Raw genomic sequence first — 20,561 nt, 5'->3', positions numbered from 1 at the left:
CCTTGCAATTTCATCTCAAAATTTATGAGTCTAAGTAATGTTATGCCACTTTTCTGATGAAAATGAGTTAGTCAGTTCATCAACTCATTGTTGTTTTATGTATTTAGAAATGTTCATGTATTCTGTCACAAATTTGTTAATTCAAAATTCTTGTACTGTATTAATATATTATATTGTATTTTATTTTGTTTACAGAGACTGTCTTTCCTCTCAATTGGGTTAGGATTACTTTCTGATATAGACATTGAAAGTGAAAGGCTGAGAAGCTTTGGAGAGTCAAGATTTACATTGTGGGCTATTGCACGGATTGCAAGTATGTACTCTATATACTGTATTGCTTAATAAGTTAACATGATTGTTTATAGATGATTGTTCTAGGACAGGAAGGAAGCTCATATGCCTCGCCTTAAGTTAAGCTGTATATACTCGTATCTGGATGAAACTAATGTGTTTAAATGCACAAGTAATACCTCAGGATACAAAATTAATTTATTCTGGAGTGGTTTTCTTATTGATTTTTTTGTATAATGAAATAGAGCCAAATATTTTACTCATTCCATATACCTTATCTAACCGCGAAAATTTTGTTTCGTATCCTGGGTATTATTTTGTAATGTGAGGTGAAAAATTCATTTTTCATATACAGAAACTTTTGTATCCAGTGGTATCACTACAAACCTTAATTTTACATAAGCTTAAGCTGGAGAATTTTTGAGAAAAGGTTGGTATAAAATTCCATATAGATATCCAGCTATTTTGTGGGTTATTATCCATTGTTTTACAGAAGTAAATGATGACTGTATACTACCTATACTGTAATTTTATTGTAATATATAATTAGAACATTTTGAGTTTATGAACTTGGATTTGTTTTTGGAACATTTTTTAATCAACTTTCAACTTACTTAGGTTGAAATGTTTAAAAGCTGCATATGAGCTGCAGATCAATGGGTAGAGACCATACATGCACAATATATGATCAGTATTCAACACCCTCTCCAATTGAATGAAATCTGGAGTAAAGCAATGCCAGGTGATGTTACAGTAAATTGATGTATGCATCCTCCAAAATCCCATATCCTTTTCTCACAGGAAAGTACAAGTAGTTTGGCATTGTAAATCTTCTGTATTATGGTCTGAACAAGGCTTGAACTTGAGAAATACAGAGTTTAAACAGTTTAAAGGTTGCTCATGAATGGCAAACGCAAGGGACAGTGACATTGCCCAAGTAGGACAATGCCCTAGAGACTGACCATATTTACATATGATCAGCACCCAATCCCCCTCCCCACCCAAGCTAGAACCATGGAGGGCAGGCAATGACTGCTGATGACTCAGCAGGTAGACCTATAGGCTCCCCCAAACCCCCCATCATTAGCTCGGAAGGATTGTGAGGTTGCAGACATTAAAGGAATTAATGAGTTTGAGTGGAACTCGAGCTCCAGTCTGGCAATCAGCATACAGAGACGTTACCAATAGTGAAAGAATTATTATTTTAAGAACATAAACTAGGTTTACAGACTGGTTTCTCATATGAATGAATAAATGTTAGATATGAACCTCACTTAATTTGGAAGAAATGGACATTTGATTATGTTAAAGTATGTCCAGCAGGAATAATGTACAGTACTGTAATTTCTTGATATTTATATAGGGAATCCTTAATATTTAAAGCTGATGCTGGTGTTCTCCTCTCCCGCTGCTGATAGTAGGGGGGTTACTTGTCGTGCCATTGGGCGACTGGGCAGAGACATGGGTCAGAGTCCTGGATGGTGAGTGTGGTTCGTAACGGTTACTTGCTACCCTTTCAGGACACCAAAAACCCATCTCTAGTTCTGATTGAGTTTCCGTTGGAGCATTCAACATCCACGAATGCCTTGGACTTGTGGGCAGAGTTCTGAAGGGATGTTGGGTAGGATCGTGCTCAAAGTAATTCGAGATGAGTCTCTGGCCTTCTACAGTTGGCTCTTCCTGTTGGAAAAGGTGACTGAGAAATGGAGACTGGTTATTGAGCTCTCATCTGAATGAGTTTGTTTATCAAGCAAAGTTCAGGTGGGAGATGGTATGGTCTATGCTGTCTTCCGTCAGAAAGGGAGATGTCATGCTTTTGGTAGAACTGAAGGACGCATACTTTCTAGTGCATGTTCATCAGCCCTTGAGAAAATACCTCTGATTCTCCCTCTACAGTACGGTTTGCCAGTTCAAGTCTCTGTGTTTCGGACTGTGTACAGCTCCCCAGGTATTCACCTTGTTAGCTACTTAGGCCCACTCATGAGGGATATGTCTGCTGAGGTATTTTGACGATTAGCTGATCCTGGCTTCCTTGGAGAGGTAGCTGGTTCAGGATTGAGATCAGACTCTCACATTTTGTCATGATCTGGGGATTGTGGTAAACTGGGAGAAATTAAATCTTATACCCAAGCAGAGGTTGAAGTACCAGGACATATTGAAACATAAGGCAACAACGAGAATCTTTCCTACTGGTCCATCTTTTTCATTATCCTGTCTCCCTTCTCAGGGTAAAGCGGTCGATCTTTTTTATTATCATGTCTCCCTTCTCAGGGCCCAGCGGTCAAAACTTTACATGCTGGTTGGACCAGATGCTATTAAGTTTCACTTCAGAGCACCGTTCTTAAAGTTCAAAGAAATATCTACTATCCTCCTGTAACGAGCAGAAGGATGGTGGATCTTATACTGTACCATCCCATTGATCATTATACTGTACTTTGAATTTAAATCCATCTCTTGTCCTCTTTATGGGAAAAGGTTCTCCAGTGTTAATCAAGTAATGTAAATGTTTTCATGTACAACTTAGGTTTTTTCAGTCTTTCATTCATATGATAGATGGATAGGGGGTGATGGTGGTCCTTGCTTCACTTCTGTACAGATCGATTGTTGATCACTTCCAGGGAAAACAATTAGACCCTCTGGTTTTGATTCCAGAGGTCTTCCAATCCACTTAGCAGTGAGTCTCTCTAATTAAAGGACGAGGGTTGGGTAGCTCTGAAAGGCTCTGCCTAAAATATCTATTCCGTTAAAAAGTAATCTGGCAAAGGTAGAAATTTTTAAGATATTCTCGACTTTCTTTGATATTTACAGAAAATATTGACTAGAAATGGCAATACTTTAGTCTACATGTATGGGAATGAGTAGTGCAGTGTGATATATTGATACGCTGTATATTAAATTTGTTCCTCAATGCACTGCGCATTGTCCTTCAGATACTAATCTGTACCTAATCGTTAGTGTCGGTGTCATATTGGGTTTATAGGTACTCTGACTATATGCCAGCCTCCATCTCTTTGTTATGTTTCTGGTTTGTAAATGAAGGAATCATTGGTCATGTTAGTGTTTGTTTTCTTTTCATTCCAACTACTGTATACATAACGTAAACTAAAAATGTCCAATAGTGGAAGGCACCTGGTTATAAACGCATTCCCTCACACGTGCCACATGGCAGTTTAATGGAATAACATATATCATTACTCCTTCATCTACCATGCAATATCCCTCAGCAGCTCTGGTCTTGGGAGACTGCAGCAATGTCATTTGGATGAAATTTAATGTCCCAGCAATCTTCTATCCCAGCATGACCATGAGCAGGTTCTTCTTCCAGGAGTTGGACCCTGCCTCACATGTTCTTGCTCTTCCCAGGCCTAAGCCAAGAGGGGTGTTTGGATGAAGAAGGGGTAGAACGACGTAGTAGTATTTCTCCTGCTTTCATTAGAGGGATGCCTTGTTTTGCATATTCCCTCCCCTTTTCCTCCAAATTTGTTACATTCCTACCTTCCAGGTACCATTTCAGTCCAGGTACCATTTCAGGATATGTGACAGTTGGAATGATCCTGGATTTTTACGCTGGAAGTCTTGTACAACCATTTTCAATCTTCTCCTATTGGCTCTTCATGAGTTGTCACAGGAAACGACCACAGGTTGTTACTCTTGGCTGAATCAGTACTTGTCAAAATGCATTCAGTTTAAAATTTTACTCCATTCTTTGCCCCAAGAAAGCAAAACTTTATGTTTTAGGTGACTTGAGGAACTTTAGTATAGGCAGGGCTTCAGTCTTTTGGAAGCACCTTTTTCATTAACAGGCTTTCACATGGGTATTAAGCTTGGGCCACTTGGCATTACCTCTTCGGAGTCTTTCCAGGTAGTAGGTTGGCAAAGGCATTAACCACCTGTTAAGATAATACCGTTAGAGTTATAGGGTCCTTTGACTGGCCAGATAGTATTACTGTAAATTGGATCCCTCTCTGGTTACAGCTCATTTTTCCTTTGCCTAAAATTGTTTGGCCTATTCTTTACACATTCTCTTCTTTCCTCATACACCTGACAGTTTTGCCTATCACGAGACTTATGTCCCAAGGTTTGATGGAACCTGTCCTCAGGGCAGTGGCGCACATACCCACTTCTAACCTGAGGAGGGTATCATGGGCTCTTTCCCTCAAGATGTGTCTCTTCTCTGCATCCGCATGAAAGTAGGAGAGCTTCAGGATCTTCATTATGTCAATCTTTTAAGGAATGAAAGGTTCTGTAGCCTTTCTTGTCTCAGACTGTATAACAAAGACCCGGCATAAGTTGATCTTCAACACAAGTTTGGGAATTTCTCAATCCTTTCTCCCCGTTTTAAGTTGACATGAAGATTCCTGTGTCATATTAGGGCAGTGTGGTGCTAATTGAAGAGGGCTTGATGCCTTGGCTGTAAGTGTTGCAGTCTTCTTATCAGCCCAAGCAGGAACAAGAAGAAAGTGTCCAGACACTGTTCCTTTTGACTTAGGGAGGCTTCTTGCTTGCAAATGCAACTTTGGTCAGTATGTACCTCTGCATCTAAAGAAACAACGCACAATCCTGGCTCTGTCAGCAGCTTTCTTCTTTACTTGTCTTTGCACTTGGAGCTGAAGGTTGGGTCTGAAGGTTTCAGACTACCTTTGCCTCTTTGTAACCTATGGACATGTTGCCTACAGGCCCTTGGACCCCTTTCCTTGCGGCTGCTCAGCACTGTAGTTTTGTAACACTTCCAAATTCTTCGCAAGACTTACTCGGTAATATACATCACATCTAAGGTAAAGCATTTCGGCATAAGTCTCAAAGAGGTAAAAAATACTAGTTATTTTGCCTTCCTTGTTCTCCTTTCAAGGGAATGCAGGCACTGCAACCAACATTGGATGTCTAATGATGGTGACTTACATGACAAGCACCTTTCTTGCAAGTTAAAATTGCCAAGAAGCAACTTCTCCATCCTCCTAGCAAGGGGGAGGATAGGTCGTCTTACTAAATATTTCTTTGTTCCGACACTCTACAAACCTTATGCTATTTATTAGGGATTATCTTTTGGCAAAGCTGGAAGACTAGCCATTAATACTTTAAGCGAGGTGGTAACTAACCAAGTCGCTAGTTAGTAGGGGGGCTATTGGGGGTTGCCAGCTACCTCTCTCATTCACACTTGTGAATCCGAGCCACTTTTTTTTTCTTTTGGTTTTGATGAGAATGGATGTGTCTGCTCTTTGCTCTTTCAAAAGACTTGGCTATTGATTGTTTTTCAGATTCTTCTTTTCAGTTGTGTGTATTCCTTCTTCCACGTCCTCATATGTACTTGCCCAGAGCCTGAGGTCCGTTCTTGTGGTACCTTCATGTTCTTGGTCGAGACTGACCTTCTTTTGTTGTGTCCAACATGCAGGGGACGCCGCTGGGACCAGGGTAACACCTGTGAAGAGTGTAGGGAATGGTTTGCCTCCCAATGGGAGAGATTTGGGGGTTGGCACAAGAATAAGTCTAGGAGGAATTCTTCGCCTTCGTGGTCTTCCTCAACGGCGAAGAAACCTTGGACATCTTCCTTGACACCCAGGTCTCTTCCTGAAGCTCCTGCTCGCTCGACCTCTTCCAAGGTGCGGTCGAATAGAAGCGTTGACCAATTAATCCCGGGGCAGCCTCGGGGTTCTGGAGCTGTTGCTGCTTCCCCTAGAGAAGTAACTTTGCTGCCGTCCTCAGGCTAGTCCTTCTCACTCTCTGATGTATTGCAGGTTTGGTCGTCGCTGGTCGCTGCAGGGCCTCCTTCCAAGGATGTTTAGGTAGAACTTCTGCAGTGTGGGTTCCGGAGGGTTCCTTCTCCTGTGTCCTCCAAAGTAGAAGTCCTTTCTCCAGTGGATGCAGTGATTGACGCTCTTGCTGTCTGCGAGGACCACCTCTCGCCTTTTCCTGCTCCTGCTAGTCCTACGCGCCGACGAGACCTGCTTGCCTCCCCAACACCGACCTTCTGCTGACGATGACGTCTCCCGCCATCCTCGGATCTCTTCATCCTCCAGGGACCGTAGTCCTCTTCGTGCGTCCAGACGTTTGTCCTCGCCTTTCGTCAGGCAGCGCTCCAGTTCCAGAGACCAACGATCTTCTCGCCATTCTCCTGGTCGTGATCGTCAATCGCCTGCTGGACGCTCAACCTCTGCACGCTGCTCTCCAGTTCTTGATCATGATCGTCAGTGCTTAGCTCGCCGTATGCCACCTTGTCCTCTACTTAGATGGTCTCCTGCCAGACGACGCTTACCAGCCCAACGTTCGCCAGAGCGCCACTTTCCATCTTGTCCTGCTCCAGCTGACTACTCGCCATGTCTGCACTCGACAGAGCTCCACTCTCTATCTTGTTGTGGTCCAGCTAACTACTCGCCATGTCTGCACTCGACAGAGCTCCACTCTCTATCTTGTTGTGGTCCAGCTAACTACTCGCCATGTCTGCACTCGACAGAGCTCCACTCTCTATCTTGTTGTGGTCCAGCTAACTACTCGCCATGTCTGCACTCGACAGAGCTCCACACTCTATCTTGTTGTGGTCCAGCTAACTACTCGCCATGTCTGCACTCGACAGAGCTCCACTCTCTATCTTGTTGTGGTCCAGCTAACTACTCGCCATGACACTCTCCTGCTCGCCACTCGCCGATCTCCAGCTTGCTGCTTGCCATCACATCAATCGCCTACACGTCACTCTCCCACGCATCGCTCTCCTACACGTCGCTCTCTTACAGGTTGCTCTCTTGCGCGCCGCTCGCCAACACGTTGCCCTGCTGCATGCCGCTCGCCAACACGTTGCCCTGCTGCATGCCGCTCGCCAACACGTTGCTCTCCTGCGCACCGCTCGCCAACACGTTGCTCTCCTGCACCTTGGCGAAGCTCGCCAAAACGTCCCTCGCCTCTCACCTGCTTCCCACTTTAGCTCGCCTGTTCGTTTATCTCCAGCACATGATCATCATTCTCCAGCTCGTTGGAGGTCTCTAAGACCTACCCTCCATTCTCTAGCCCGCTCACCATCTCCTATGTGCGAACGACATGCGGGTGAGCGTAAATCTGAAGTTTCCCGTATGCGATAACCTATCTTTCGTGTGCACTTCACATGCTCTCATGAGCAATCCAGGTCCTGCTCCCTGACAAGCCTGGTATGAGCTTTACAGTGAAGTGGCAGCAGTGTTGGAGCAGCTTACACCCCATCAAGCCTTGCTAGCAAGAGAGAGTCGGCTAGTTCCCTTTTTCCAAATGAGTCCGCTGGGGTCCCCATCACCCCAGATTGCCTCCAGAAGATCCCCCAGGAAGATGCCTGTATGGATTGTGCAAGGTAAGCAACCTTCTCCCGCTCAGTTCCAGGTACTGGAAGAGCATTCCCCAAGGAGGTGATCTCCACCAACAGGCCTCCCCAAGGGCACTTTGGACCTGTCGTCCGTGGGGAACAACCGACTTTGTTTGACACCTTGATCAAGGCTGTCAGGCAGGCAGTTGTGGACACAACCCAACAAGGGCAGAAGTCTGTGCCCCCAACACAACCTCCTATGCAGAAGTCGGCGATGGCTTCTACCCCCCGGGGCCCCTTAGAGAAGTCGGTGTCCTTCTCCCCTTCTGCCTTTTGTATGGACCCTAGGAGGAGCCCTGTCTCTTGCAGGGCCTTGGAACCTCCCATGGAGTTGCGAGTGGGGGTGCCGAGATTTAACAAATACTGTGATTTTTTTGGCATTTTGAGTCGCCTTTTACACGTAAATAGCCTAATTCGTTCCAAGGCCTACAAAAACACCACATTAAATTTTTATAAGGCTAAACTGTACTAAACACAGTGAAATACAACCTGTTGGATCATTCAATAATAACTTGTAAATGAATGTAAATGAAATGTATAATTAGAAGACAGTACAGTAATACAATACAGTAAATGGAAAATACAGGTGATGTCTGAAAGCAAAGTGTTGAAGTGAGGTGATGTCTGAAAGCAAAGTGGCTGGGCAGCAGAGGATAACAAATGGCAGAAGACATTAACAAGTGGTAGAAAACATAAACACTCAACTTTACAAAACACAATAATAAATGGTAGAAATCATTAACATTTAAACTTTACAAAACACATTAAAAAATGGCAGAAAATATTAACTCTTAAATTTTACGATAAATTTAAGATTAAATTTCTTCTTTTTCCCTTTTTCTAATTTTGTGATTTCTTTTTATTTCACGTTTTGTGTTTCTTCATCACTTCCACTTTTCTTTCATTTTGAATCACTTCCAGCTTCATCTTGGAGGTAGTAAGTTGGCCAAGGCACCAGCCATCCATTGAGATACTACCGTAAGAGTTATTGTATTTGTATTTTTCCTAACTATACTTTACAAGCCTGAGTCCTTTAATTTAAATTTTCCACTTTAATCACTCCTCTTGAGTCCTATGCATAGGGGCATAAGTAGCTGTTCTTTTGACTGTTAAATGGACAAGTTTTCCCTCTTACTCGTTCTGTCATTAACTAACAACGGAAACTTGTTAACAATTTGCTGGACATTCCAGTGTTTATTTTTATATTAAGATTCCTCTAGGTTCTGACCGTGTGAGATTTCCCACCTGACAGTCAAATTCATTGTTTTCTATATGCTAGTGTCAGCTTACAGAATTATCCTCTTATTAGAGTATCTTGATTTAACTTAGTGTAAAAAGCCAAGTAATACTTTGGTCCAAAATTATTACTGTTCTTCTGAATTAGATGTTAATTTAGAAAAAAATATTTTGGATCTTTGTGCTATATACAGTAGGTTTAAGCAGTACAGTTCATGTATTATAAACAAAGAAATAAGATTTAAAAAAAAAAAAATTATTCTTGTTTTTTCAAGTTTTATAATTTTGGTATGTTTTCGTAAGCAAAATTAATTTAATCATATCAAGGTAGTTGTGATAGTAGCTTGTGAGTAAAACCTGCTCTCATAACATTATCTTATTTACAGACTTGCGAAGATACCATGCTAAGTTATCATTCAAGCGTTTACACAAGACTGTGGCAAATAACAATCATAGAAGACACCCATTCCAACGGTCACAGACAGTGGAGGAAGAGCCGTACTTAGCAAGTACAGGAGAATCAGGTCATATATCTAGGAGTCACAGTATAGCAAAAGTAGTATGTACATAATTTTTTTACCTTTTTTATATTCAGCAATTGCAACACAGTGATCTTGTTTGTAAGCTTTATCAATTACATTTTAATAGGTAGATATATATTTTCTTGCTAAGATAGCATGTATTTTATGTAGTTTATAATCTTTTATCTTTGCAGAGTAATTCATGTAAAACATAGTGCCCCATTATTGCTATCAGTTATATTTGTGTCATGTTGAACAATTTCTCGTGACTTGGTGCTTTTTCATCAGTGGCCAAATGTTAGTTGGTACTGAGCGCTTGCTACATTTTGCTTAATTAGATTAGATTAAGAAAGTTTTGTACTAGCAAAGGCTTTTGCCCAAAGGTTATCCCATATTATTATTATTATTATTACTATCCAAGCTACAACCCTAGTTGGAAAAGCAAGATGCTATAAGCCCAGGGGTTCCAATAGGGAAAAATAGCCCAGTGAGGAAAGGAAATAAGGAAATAAATAAATGAAGAGAACAAAATAACAATAAATCATTCTAAAAAAAGTAACAAGGTCAAAACAGATATGTCATATATAAACTATTAACGTCAAAAACAAATATGTCATATATAAACTATAAAAAGACTCATATCCGCCTGGTCAACAAAAAAGTATTTGCTCCAACTTTGAACTTTTGAAGTTCTACTGATTCAACTACCCGATTAGGAAGATAATTCCACAACTTGGTAAAGTGTGAAAGGGAATAAGAGGACTCTTGTAGGCCTGGACTTCCCATAATCAACAAGGAATAATATTGTTACTGATAGTTCAAGTTGATCTATAATACAAATCTTGAATTGTTTGGTTATATGTTCAACTCTCATGAAATATAATTTGAGCCTTACAAACCAGTAGGGTGTACTGCCATATTGAAATGAGATAGTTAGTTTATTGTAATTATTTCCATGAATCTCCCATTAAATCATAAACTACAGTACCTGTATGTGTCCTAAGTAAAAAAAACATTAACTGCATGACATGACAGCATTAAGAATATAAACAAAGAAATATCTCTCCCTTGCTGTTCTATTCCCTTCATATGTCATAGGACTACTGCATACCTAGTATTATGAACAGGGTGGTACTGTCTGGGAAGATCTGAATGTAAAGGATGGTTAGAATTATGAAAAATCTTATGCAACATGCATAACAAACTAATTGAGCGACGATGCCAGAGATTAATATCTAGATCAGGAATTAGAAATTTGATAGACCTTAAGTTCTTATCCAACAAATTAAGATGAGAATCGATTAGCACCAGAAGACCAGACAGGAGAATAATACAGTACTTTAAACATGGTAGGATGATAGAATTAAAACACTTTTCAGTATACGGTTAATTGATCACTGACAATCTTAAAAGACTCTCAATAAGCCAAAGAATCTGCTCATAATGAGATTCAGGCTACGTTATTAATGTTTTTGTGAGGATAGATTCTGTAATGGATCTTTTTTCTCTTAATTTTACAATCACTTATAGCTGCTCATGTTGTAACTGATCCCCTTTTTTACTTCTATTCACCTTACTGAGCAAACTGCTAATGTAAGAGTTTCACCTTTGTATACTGCTTCCACTTTTACTTGTGTCAGTAATATTTTTAATTCCAGTAATGTAGCTGTTCCTTTCAAATTTGTAGCAGATTAAATCCCTTCTCCTTATCCTGAGCATGTTCCTAATACTGTTTGCTTTTTTTCTCACTCCAGTTCTGCTCACCAAAACTTTATTCTTTCTGTCTCTTTGTCTTTTTATTCTTCTGGTCATGTGATCCCCACCTAAACCTAAGTTTACAAGTGAATTCTTGCCTTCCCATCGCCTATCTTAGAAAAAGATCCTATTTTAGCTTCAATATAAAAAGAATCTCTCAAAACTAGGACATGGCCTAGTAGTGCATTTTACAGGGTTTCGACAAATGGTCATAAGCTTGATTATGATGAGTTGGTATACAGGCTTATTTAGGAAAGTAAACAATGTCTCGTCCTTTTTGATGATGGTAATTTCGCAGCTAGATCATCTTTAATTACTGAAGGCGAGGGATTTAGGTCTGTTATAGGTGACGGCAATATAGGCCATCCTTGAAGGTAGCATCAGCGTTGCTTATGACGTGCAACTTTCGCAATTTTTACCACTTTTTAGTCATGGTGTTCAGGATTCAATAAAATTTTGCCATGTTCAAAATTCAACCTGCTTGGATCATAGTGCTGCTCTTTTGATTAGAGATGTATGTATGTAAATGGATACTAAGTCTGTCTTAGGCTTTAACCTGAGTGCATCTACTTCTTCATCATATGTTTGGATATTTTTCAGAGACTTAAGGGTTTTAGCTAACATATGGAATTTTTTAATGTTCCATTGGGGAAATGCTTTAGCCCGAAGGGTGTAATAAGGCTCGACGGCAGTAAACCTGTGCATGACCTCCGGATGACTGTCCCCTGTGATTAGTTTTAGTGCCAATCCCATGTTCCTGTCATCCATGCCCCTGTTACCTCAGAGCCCATGGCTCCCAGACTCCTTGTACCAGTAACCCCAGTTCCTGTGTCTGTGTTAATGATACCAGTGAGGGTGCCTACTACTTCCTTTGTGACAGTTATTCCCAGTGTTATGATTCTTGTTGGAGAAATCCCTGTGGTTCCCCCATGGGAGAATTTTGCTATTGAAGGTCACTCAGACTCCTTCTCTGCTTGCAGAACTTGAGAGGGAAAGTTGGTAAGAAGTAAAAGTGAGTTTGCTCCTACTGTTTTTCTTCCCCTTCTGATTCTGATCCTATTTTCAAGAGGAAGAAGTCAAAGAAATCCAGGAAGGCTAGTGGTAGTTGCAAGTGACGACACCACCACCTATTTGGTAGGAGGTGGATGGTTTCAGGTGATACTAGGGCCAGGACAGTGACTTCGTACCACAGCCCTCTAGGCCGTGTATTTAGTCAGTGGCCTTACTACTCTGGTAAGCAGGCTGGCTGGGGATGCACGTCCCCATGCTGAGGCATACACTTTTCTTGACCATTAGTCAGTGCTCCCTGTTCAATGGGGACTGTGATCACGAGCTGGGGGGGGGGGGGGGCTTGGATCATGACCACATACTCTCAAGCTCAAGTGGGCAGGGAGCATAGGGCCAGGGCTATGGGTCCTTGAACTCTGCTCCCGGGCGGCCTGGAGTACGACCATGGGCCCTTGGAGGCTGGTGCTATGGCCCCAAATTGTCAAAGCAAAAAGTTGCAAGTGTGACTACGCTGATAACTAGGCTAGCTGAAGATGCACTCTTGTCATTGGCCACGTGTTGGAGGAGCTTGGGTACTCCTCTTCAACCCTTTTTCCTGGACATGGGAACACTGCACCCTTCTCTCTTTTGGATACTTTGTAACCTAGATTGAGTATTGGGTATATCTCGAGGATGATGATGTGCTCTTGTGTCCAGCCGGTGGTCATGGGTTAATGACTGAGGTGACAGGAATCCGCACCCACAGCACAAGATTACAGTTTAACTCCCCACCACGATCAACAGAGGGAAGGGTACTCGGTATTTTTTGTGTCTTCTAGGTTGATTGGTTAAAGATTTTTCTCCCCGGTAACAACCAGCCTGGTCCATATACTTACTCTGATTACATAGCTGGTTCTGTCCTTGTATTCGTGGGGGGTAAGTAGATCTCTAAAGCAACTACCGATCCTTCATCCTTTGTGAGGGATGAGGTCGCTCAGGACTCTTGTGCCCTAAAAGTATCAGAACTTTGCCTAGTACCAAAGGAATCAGAGAACCCAGAAACCTAGTGCAACTTTTTGAAGGTTCTTGCAGTCATTTATGAGTGCAACGGTCTACATTTGGTAACCCTGGTGCCAGCTTCAAGTAGGTCCTCGGTTATTGATTGGGGTTTGGGTTCCCTTCAAGGATCCTGGATCAAGTTGAGGATCAAATCTGTGGATCTGAGAACTCACTCTCTTCCAGTCGATCTAAGATCCTTCCCCCTGCATTTTGAGGCAGTGAGGTTTTATGGACCAGAGTCTTCTGCGTTGGCACGCCCTTCTTGGCTTCTGTCTTGGCATCTGTGGAGGCTATTTGCCATGGCCATCCTGCAAGCAGTCTCGGGACTTGACCAGTTGTCAGACGCCGTGACCTACTTGGCGAAGACAAAGGGTTATCAGTTCCAGACTCTTGTATAGGAGACTCATGCTATTTAGTGCACTGTGATCTTTTTTATCGCATCAGATAGTGAATCAGTGGGCCAACTAGTGAAGAGGGACAATACGTTGCTCCAATTCTCAAATTAGTCCGTCCAGAGGTAGGACTGGCGTTTTAGAACACTTTAGTTTGGAGCTCAAAGTCACTCGTTGAGAAGTCATGTGCAACGGCTGTAGAGATTTGGAAATCTGCTTTGAAGGACATCCTGCTCTACTGCATATCCTTTAAGGGCCCTAGCTCTTTGAGGTGTCTGCATACAAGTCTATGGACATGACCATGACTGCAGTATTGTTGAGGAAGGCCTCCTTGACATTTGCTAAACCCTGATCAGGACCACTTGCACCCTTTTTCCACTCAGAAGGATACTGTTCACGTACAGTCCTTTTGAGGCCTCCCAACCTAACCAACTCTGTAAAGGAGGCAGAGAAGAGGCAGATGGGTATGCTTATGTTGTAGTACCATCCCCTTTTCTGCTGCCATGAGTAGAGCAGTGCCTGGCATGCCTATGGGCAACCTGGCAAAGAACGAGGTAGACCTTAGGTATTGAGTGTCCTTTTGGGTGGATATTTACTACCATTTTTGGACCGTCTGCATGCTCCTTTCCTACAGATCGACATTGTTCCTATCTATACTTAAATAGCACCTAAAGGCCTAGCATTGTTCAAGAGGAGAAGGGAGGTTGGAGAAGATTGAGCTTTAAGTCGTTTGAGACGGATCTCTGTGCTTGTATAGTACATTAAATTCTTCCCGGTGGTCAACTGAGGGCTGGAGACTAGTCATCAATCTCTCTCCCCTAAACCAATTTGTACAGCAATCAGCTTCAGGATAGAGCAGTATAAACCCTACCGAGTTCCAACAAGGATGATGTCATGGGGAGATGCAATAGTATTAAAGGAACATTATAATAGAAAAACTATATCTTTTCCAAGAGCGTGTGCAGTGAAAATTTTGGTTAATGTTTAGTAAAAGATGTCATCACTTAAATTACGGTTCTCAGCACTTTGGGAACAAATGCTTTGATGAAAATACGTTTTTGGAAAATGTCACAGGGTGTGTCATACCACGCTTTTGTTTTATGGTGCCACATCAGATCCAGATTACATCATAAAATTTGTTCGAGAAGCTTCTATGGCATGATCAAAGTGGGTATTATTAAGAAAATCAATCAGGATGCAGAATATAAAAAAATCCTTATATGAAAATAACAGTTGTCCATTGTAATTAGTTCTGCCCACACAGGAATATATAAGCCTCCAGAAAAGACTCCACAGGAGATAACAAAATAAGGAAACCAAAAGTCTCACAGAGATACATTCCAACCTCCTTTTCAGATGTCAAGTACCTGTCTCCAAAATTTTATCATGTCCAAGGAAAAGAGAAGAAGAGAAGCAGCTAGATCTTCCTGCTTGCGGCCTCTCTTTTGTATGACCTCTGAATTCTGGGAGAAAACATTTGCTGTCCTATCTTGAAACCACCCCCTCTGTGACGCCTTTGAGTCCGAAGTCGTGATATCACTTTTAGCTGAACTTCAGCATCCCTTCCGTGACATTCTCAAGCTTAAAGTCACTGTACCAGCATCATTTTAGTAACTGAAGAAAACTCCAACATTCCATATAAGTATTTTATTACTCTACTCCTGCCTGTTCCCCTTACTGTATATATCAATATATTGAACTGATTTAATTTGTTATTTAAAGTAAAGGAGGATCATTTTGTTTAGAAATTGAAAGAATCTGCAGCGATTCTAAGATCGTAACAGGTGAAGACTCCATGATTTCAGTGGATCTGAAGAATGAGTATATCCAAGTACCCATTCATCAGTCCTCTTGGAAGTACCCTGGCATCCTCAGAGAGGCAGTTGCTACAGGATCAAGAAAAATTTCTATCATTTTGTCAATAACTGGGAATCATGATGAATTGGTATAAATTGTATTTCATACCCAACAGAAGTTGGAGTATTAAGCATGCTGATAGATATAACAGCAGCAAATCTTCCCTCTGATAATTGCATCGGCAAGCTTGTAGAGGTAGCGTGACCGTTCTGTCCAGACAGTACCTCCAGATCGATGTTGGCAAGTTTGCTTGACGATCTTTCTTCCAAGGAATAGCTTATTCCTCAGGAGAGTCATGGGCATCTCTACTAGACATTGCCAAATTACTGGTTGGCCTCCAGAGATCCCCCATGGTGTCTTGTTCCAGTTGAATAGGCGGTATGGGTCGATCTTTCATGATGGCTGGATGAAGGAAACCTCACCAGTGGAGTCCTGACTCGCCTGGCCTCTGGATATGCAACTGTTCTTTGATACATTGAAGGATGGGTATGTCTATCACCTGGGTGACCTGGTTGTATCAGGTGTGTGTTCAGCAGAAGTACATCTGTGTCAATATTTTGGAGTCACAAGCATTCCAAGAACATTTCACGAAGCACTTGGTAGTGTTGATGAGCGACAACACCGCTGTAGTAGCTTATGTCAACAAGTAAGGAGGCATAATATCTCTCTGCTAGTCCACAAAACAGTAAAAGTTTGAGCAATGATTCATGCCATAGAGCTATCAGCCAGTTTCATCTGGGGAAGCCTGCAGCTTTCCCCTGTTCAGTCTGATTGTTGAAGACATTGAGTATCAGATGAGCCTGGTTGTTCCCAGATGGCCACAAACTAAGTGATATCCCGATCTGTTAGTATCTTTGATGCAAGTCACGGATTTACTCGATCATCCCCGAGAAGTTCCTCTCAGTCGTAAGTCTTAGCCTCACTGAAAAGCATAATGTCTCTGCCTTGTGGGAGTTATTTATGATTGCAAAGAGCTTTGAGTAATCTTGCCCACCCCAGGACCTCAGTTCCCCAAAGTAGGACATGACCTGTTTTCTCAAGTCTTACTTGTGCCCTGGTATGAACTATTGATGGCATTAGATAGTTCTAATTTTAAAGACTGTCTTTTTGCCAGCAGTAGTGTTGGTGGTGAGAGTAGGCATGTTGTATGAACTCTTACATATTCAAGAAGTGTGGAAGGTTTAGTTTGTGCCTGAATCCATGACTTAACTCATAATCCATCAACACATGATCTAGGCTCGAGACCTTCTTCACCCCTCCATGCTTTTTTGAAGAGTTAGGTGGTAATCAAGAGGAGTTGCTTTTGCCTCTCATAAGGGCTCTGCTTTGCTACCTGAAGAGAACTTAACATCACGGGCCTGAAAATCAGCGACTTTTCCTTAGCTTCACGGGACAGTAAAAAAGCATGCGCTTAAACCATTTAGGGGTTAGAAGTACCAGCTTGAACAGGACCTCCAGTATTATGGGTTATTGATCCAACTTTAGAAAATGTCTTGAAGTCAGACAGGTGATGAAGGAATTTATGAGCACCAAACAACTTTTGTAACCTTGTGATGTGGATGCTAGATATAATGTACTGTATCCAAATGAATTAAAGAGACTTTCAGCTGATTATACCGTTTATCTGAGTTACTCTTATATGCTATACTGTATATTGTAATAAATTCTTTAAAGGGGTTGGGGGTTGGGAGATGGGTAATATTGTTTTTATTTTTAACCATCCGTCTAACAGTATTTCATGAAACATGCCCAGAACATTTCCTTCTCTAAAACTATTTTATGAAGTTTATGCTTTAATATGACACTATTGCAATGTGTTCACTAATTTCAACTTTATTCTCAGGAGGAGGATGACTTTGATATGAATGCTTCATTAGTAAAAGTAGATCCAGTTAAACCAGAAGAAAGTCCTGAAGTTGGTTTTCTGTTTAATGGAAATTCAGAATATGAGCAAAGTGAAAAATTGAGTAAGGACATTACTGCCCAACTACAAGGAGGATGCTGTATGCCAAAGCTAGGAGAGTCATTACCAAATGATTGGGAAACTGTTGAAGGTGAGAATAAGTTCTATTTATTGTCTTTCCTAGCTATCAAGGAGAAATTTCTCATTTCAATGAATCTTTCCCAATATTGATATGCTTGCTTTCAGGTGTAAGCTTAGTGATGAGAAAGTGAAAATTATTTTTAGCTGGATTTCAAGCGAGCTTTCCTAAGGAGGTCACACTTAACTGATAGGCATCATGGATTAGCATTTCTCTATACTGTAAGGCTATTTCAGTCCTACATTCTTGTCATCGGCTTGGTAACAGTTAAATAAGAGCTCTGTGATATTTAGTGAATTTCTAAGAGAATTAGACAATCCTGCAGAAGTTATGACTCTTGTTCTTAATTGCTTGTTTTACTGTGTTGCGAGACTTTATATCACCCTCTGCTGATTCAAGTGAACTGAGATTTTGTAATATGCGTAACTTGACTTAAAGAGGAGGGATGCTTTGGTATCTCGTTTCTTAAAAGAAGGTGGTTCGAAGGAGCCTGTGCATGCACAGTCCTTTAGAGCCACCCAAGCTGGTCACAGGAGGGAAGAACACTGATGCCACCGTGCCCCTCTCTTCAGCTGCCATGAGTAGGAAAATACTGTCAGGCCATTGGGCAGAGTCTCGTCTCTCAGGTTGTTATCACACTATATTCGTGATCAATTGACCACTAATAGTATTTTCAATCAATCCACCAACATCACCTAAAGCTCGAGCCTTACAGACAGAGGTGGAAGAGATGTTAAAGAAGAAAACCCTTGAAGCTGAGTCTTAGGGCTTCTACAGTTGACTCTTCCTGGTGAAGAAGCCAACCAGGGGCTGGAGACCGGCCATCCACTGAACAAGTTTCTTAAAATAAAATTCCGAATGATAAAAAGTATGTTCTGTGCTGACCGGCCATCCACTGAACAAGTTTGTTCTTAAAATAAAGTTCAGGATGAAAACAGTATGTTCTGTACTGAGTTCCCTCAGAGAAGGAGTCTAAATGCTTTCAGTGGATCTGAAGGATGAATATTTCCTGTTACAAATTCATCAGTCCTCTTGGAAGTACCTTTGCATCTCCTTCTATGGTTTGTATGGCTAGAAAAAATACAAATTACTTTATATATTTGTCATCATACAAACATTCATACTTTAATTAAGGAGATTCGCTTCTTTGAAGTACCCCGGAACCCAAACTGGAAGGTTTATTTTCTTTACTAGAAGTGATCAACACTTGATCTATGGAGAAGCAAATCGAAGAACCCCGCCAATGCTTGATCTATGAAGAAGCAAAACGAAGACCCCCTCCACCTTCTATTTGACTCTCATGTGGATGAAAGACTGATAGGACCCAGACTGTACATGTACACGCCAATGCTTGATCTATGAAGAAGCAAAACGAAGACCCCCTCCACCTTCTATTTGACTCTAATGTGGATGAAAGACTGATAGGACCCAGACTGTACATGTACACTTACACCCAATCAAATTTGAGATTCCTTTCCCCAGAAGGGGATGTCAGTTGGAAAACAAATACCTAGTATGATGGTTAATGGGTTGGGAGAGAGATACTTCTCTAAAATTAAAGAATAGCGCTTTGAAGTTGAACTTATCAGCATTTGGTCCGACCAGTATGTAATGTTTCGACTGCTTTGTTCCGGAGAGGGAAAACAGAAGATTGAAGAAGAGATTTTCATACTACTGTTTATTCCAGACTTACATCTACCATAGACGAGATGTATCCTTGTCCATTGTGGGAGCTTGGCTGGTTACATAACTACCCGGGCAACCACTACGGGTCTAAGCACAAAAGTGCCAAGGGACTTGTGGGTAAACTCCTGCAAGTAAAAGGCCGTAAAGGTAGTCTACCTTTTCCAGAAACTAGCCTTCAACAATTGGCCCATGGACAGGTTTCTTCTGAAAACTAGGATAAATCTAATACCAATGACTTAGTGAGCTCTGGTCCTAGCTGGCGCCTTGTCTCTCTCATCAACCGAGATATATGCTCTAGGAATCATCTCATGAAGCCCGAAAGAGACTATGTTCCTTGATACTTCTTTCTAGGATCTGCTAGTACTAACAAAAAGGATCTGGCACTCGGACCTGAATTGTCAGGACCTTTTCAGAAAGCACCACAGAGCCCTCATGGAACACAAGGACATCTCCTTGTAGTCATCGCCAGATGCTTCCTGAAGGGAGGGGATGGAGAAAAATTGAAAATTGGGGTCCTGCACTGCCAGATTCTGGGTTTTGGCCCTGAAGTCCAGCACAAAACTGAAGGAGACCTCCTCCAATTCCTTGGTGTGGGTGACTACATAAGAGAGACCATGCAACTTGCCAGTTCTCTTCACCAGTGCTAGAGATAGGAGAAAGTGTCTCAAAAGTTGGTCCCTGTCTGACGACCTCTTCAAAGACTCGGATGGGGTATGCATAAGAGCCTTGAAGACCAAGGTCACATCTCACTCCGGGGGTGTGAGATCCCTGGGTGGACTAGACTGCGGATTGGTCTATACTCTTCATTTAGGAGACAATACTCAAGGCTTAGCCATAGCCTTTGACAGCCATGACTGAGACAATCTTTGCCAAAGTTGCTTTAACTGGAGAAATATCCCTTATATGACACCAATTTCAGAAAATGGCTGTTTTAATACTATTATTGTTACTATTATTGCAGTATTATTGCTATTCTGGATAGTATCATGTTATTATAATATCAGTGTATAGTACAGTAGGAGAGGTAAAACAGAAGGGGAACAGATGGAGGAACAAGAAAGTTGTGGTGCACAGCAATTTTAAGAGAGGATGGTGTGTCTATGAAAACCTGAGATTATTGATTAAAATATTTCCCAGACCTCAATATATGAATAACTGAAATTCCAAAAACAGAATTTGCAACCATTGAAGGATGACTGTAACCTTTATTATTTGAGCCCAGTATCTAGTTATTGAATTTTGAATACTCATACAATACTGTATTAGGGATTTTTATATCATGATTCCAGGTTTTTTTTCTTAGATAAGTCAGTCTGCTTCTCAAAAGTTGTGTAAAAGGGATGTAAAGATTTCTTGCACCTTTAGACTAGAGTCAAAAGCTTGTTTTTCAACAAGTAGAATAGAAGGCTTCATC

General features: G+C 41.5%; 1 protein-coding gene across 1 annotated transcript in view; it reads left to right on the top strand.

Moving 5' to 3' along the window:
• Nucleotides 1-20,561, top strand: part of LOC137630402 (sphingosine kinase 1-like) — a 126,767-nt gene that overhangs the window by 98,880 nt on the left and 7,326 nt on the right. Inside the window, exons 5-7 of the mRNA XM_068361854.1 lie at nt 196-313; nt 9,235-9,407; nt 17,263-17,473. Of these exons, the coding sequence (XP_068217955.1) occupies nt 196-313; nt 9,235-9,407; nt 17,263-17,473 (502 nt within the window). The remainder of the gene's footprint in view (nt 1-195; nt 314-9,234; nt 9,408-17,262; nt 17,474-20,561) is intronic.

The sequence above is a fragment of the Palaemon carinicauda genome, chromosome 38, assembly GCF_036898095.1.
Source record: "Palaemon carinicauda isolate YSFRI2023 chromosome 38, ASM3689809v2, whole genome shotgun sequence".
NCBI lineage: Eukaryota > Metazoa > Arthropoda > Malacostraca > Decapoda > Palaemonidae > Palaemon > Palaemon carinicauda.
This window is presented reverse-complemented; position numbering and strand designations above follow the sequence as displayed.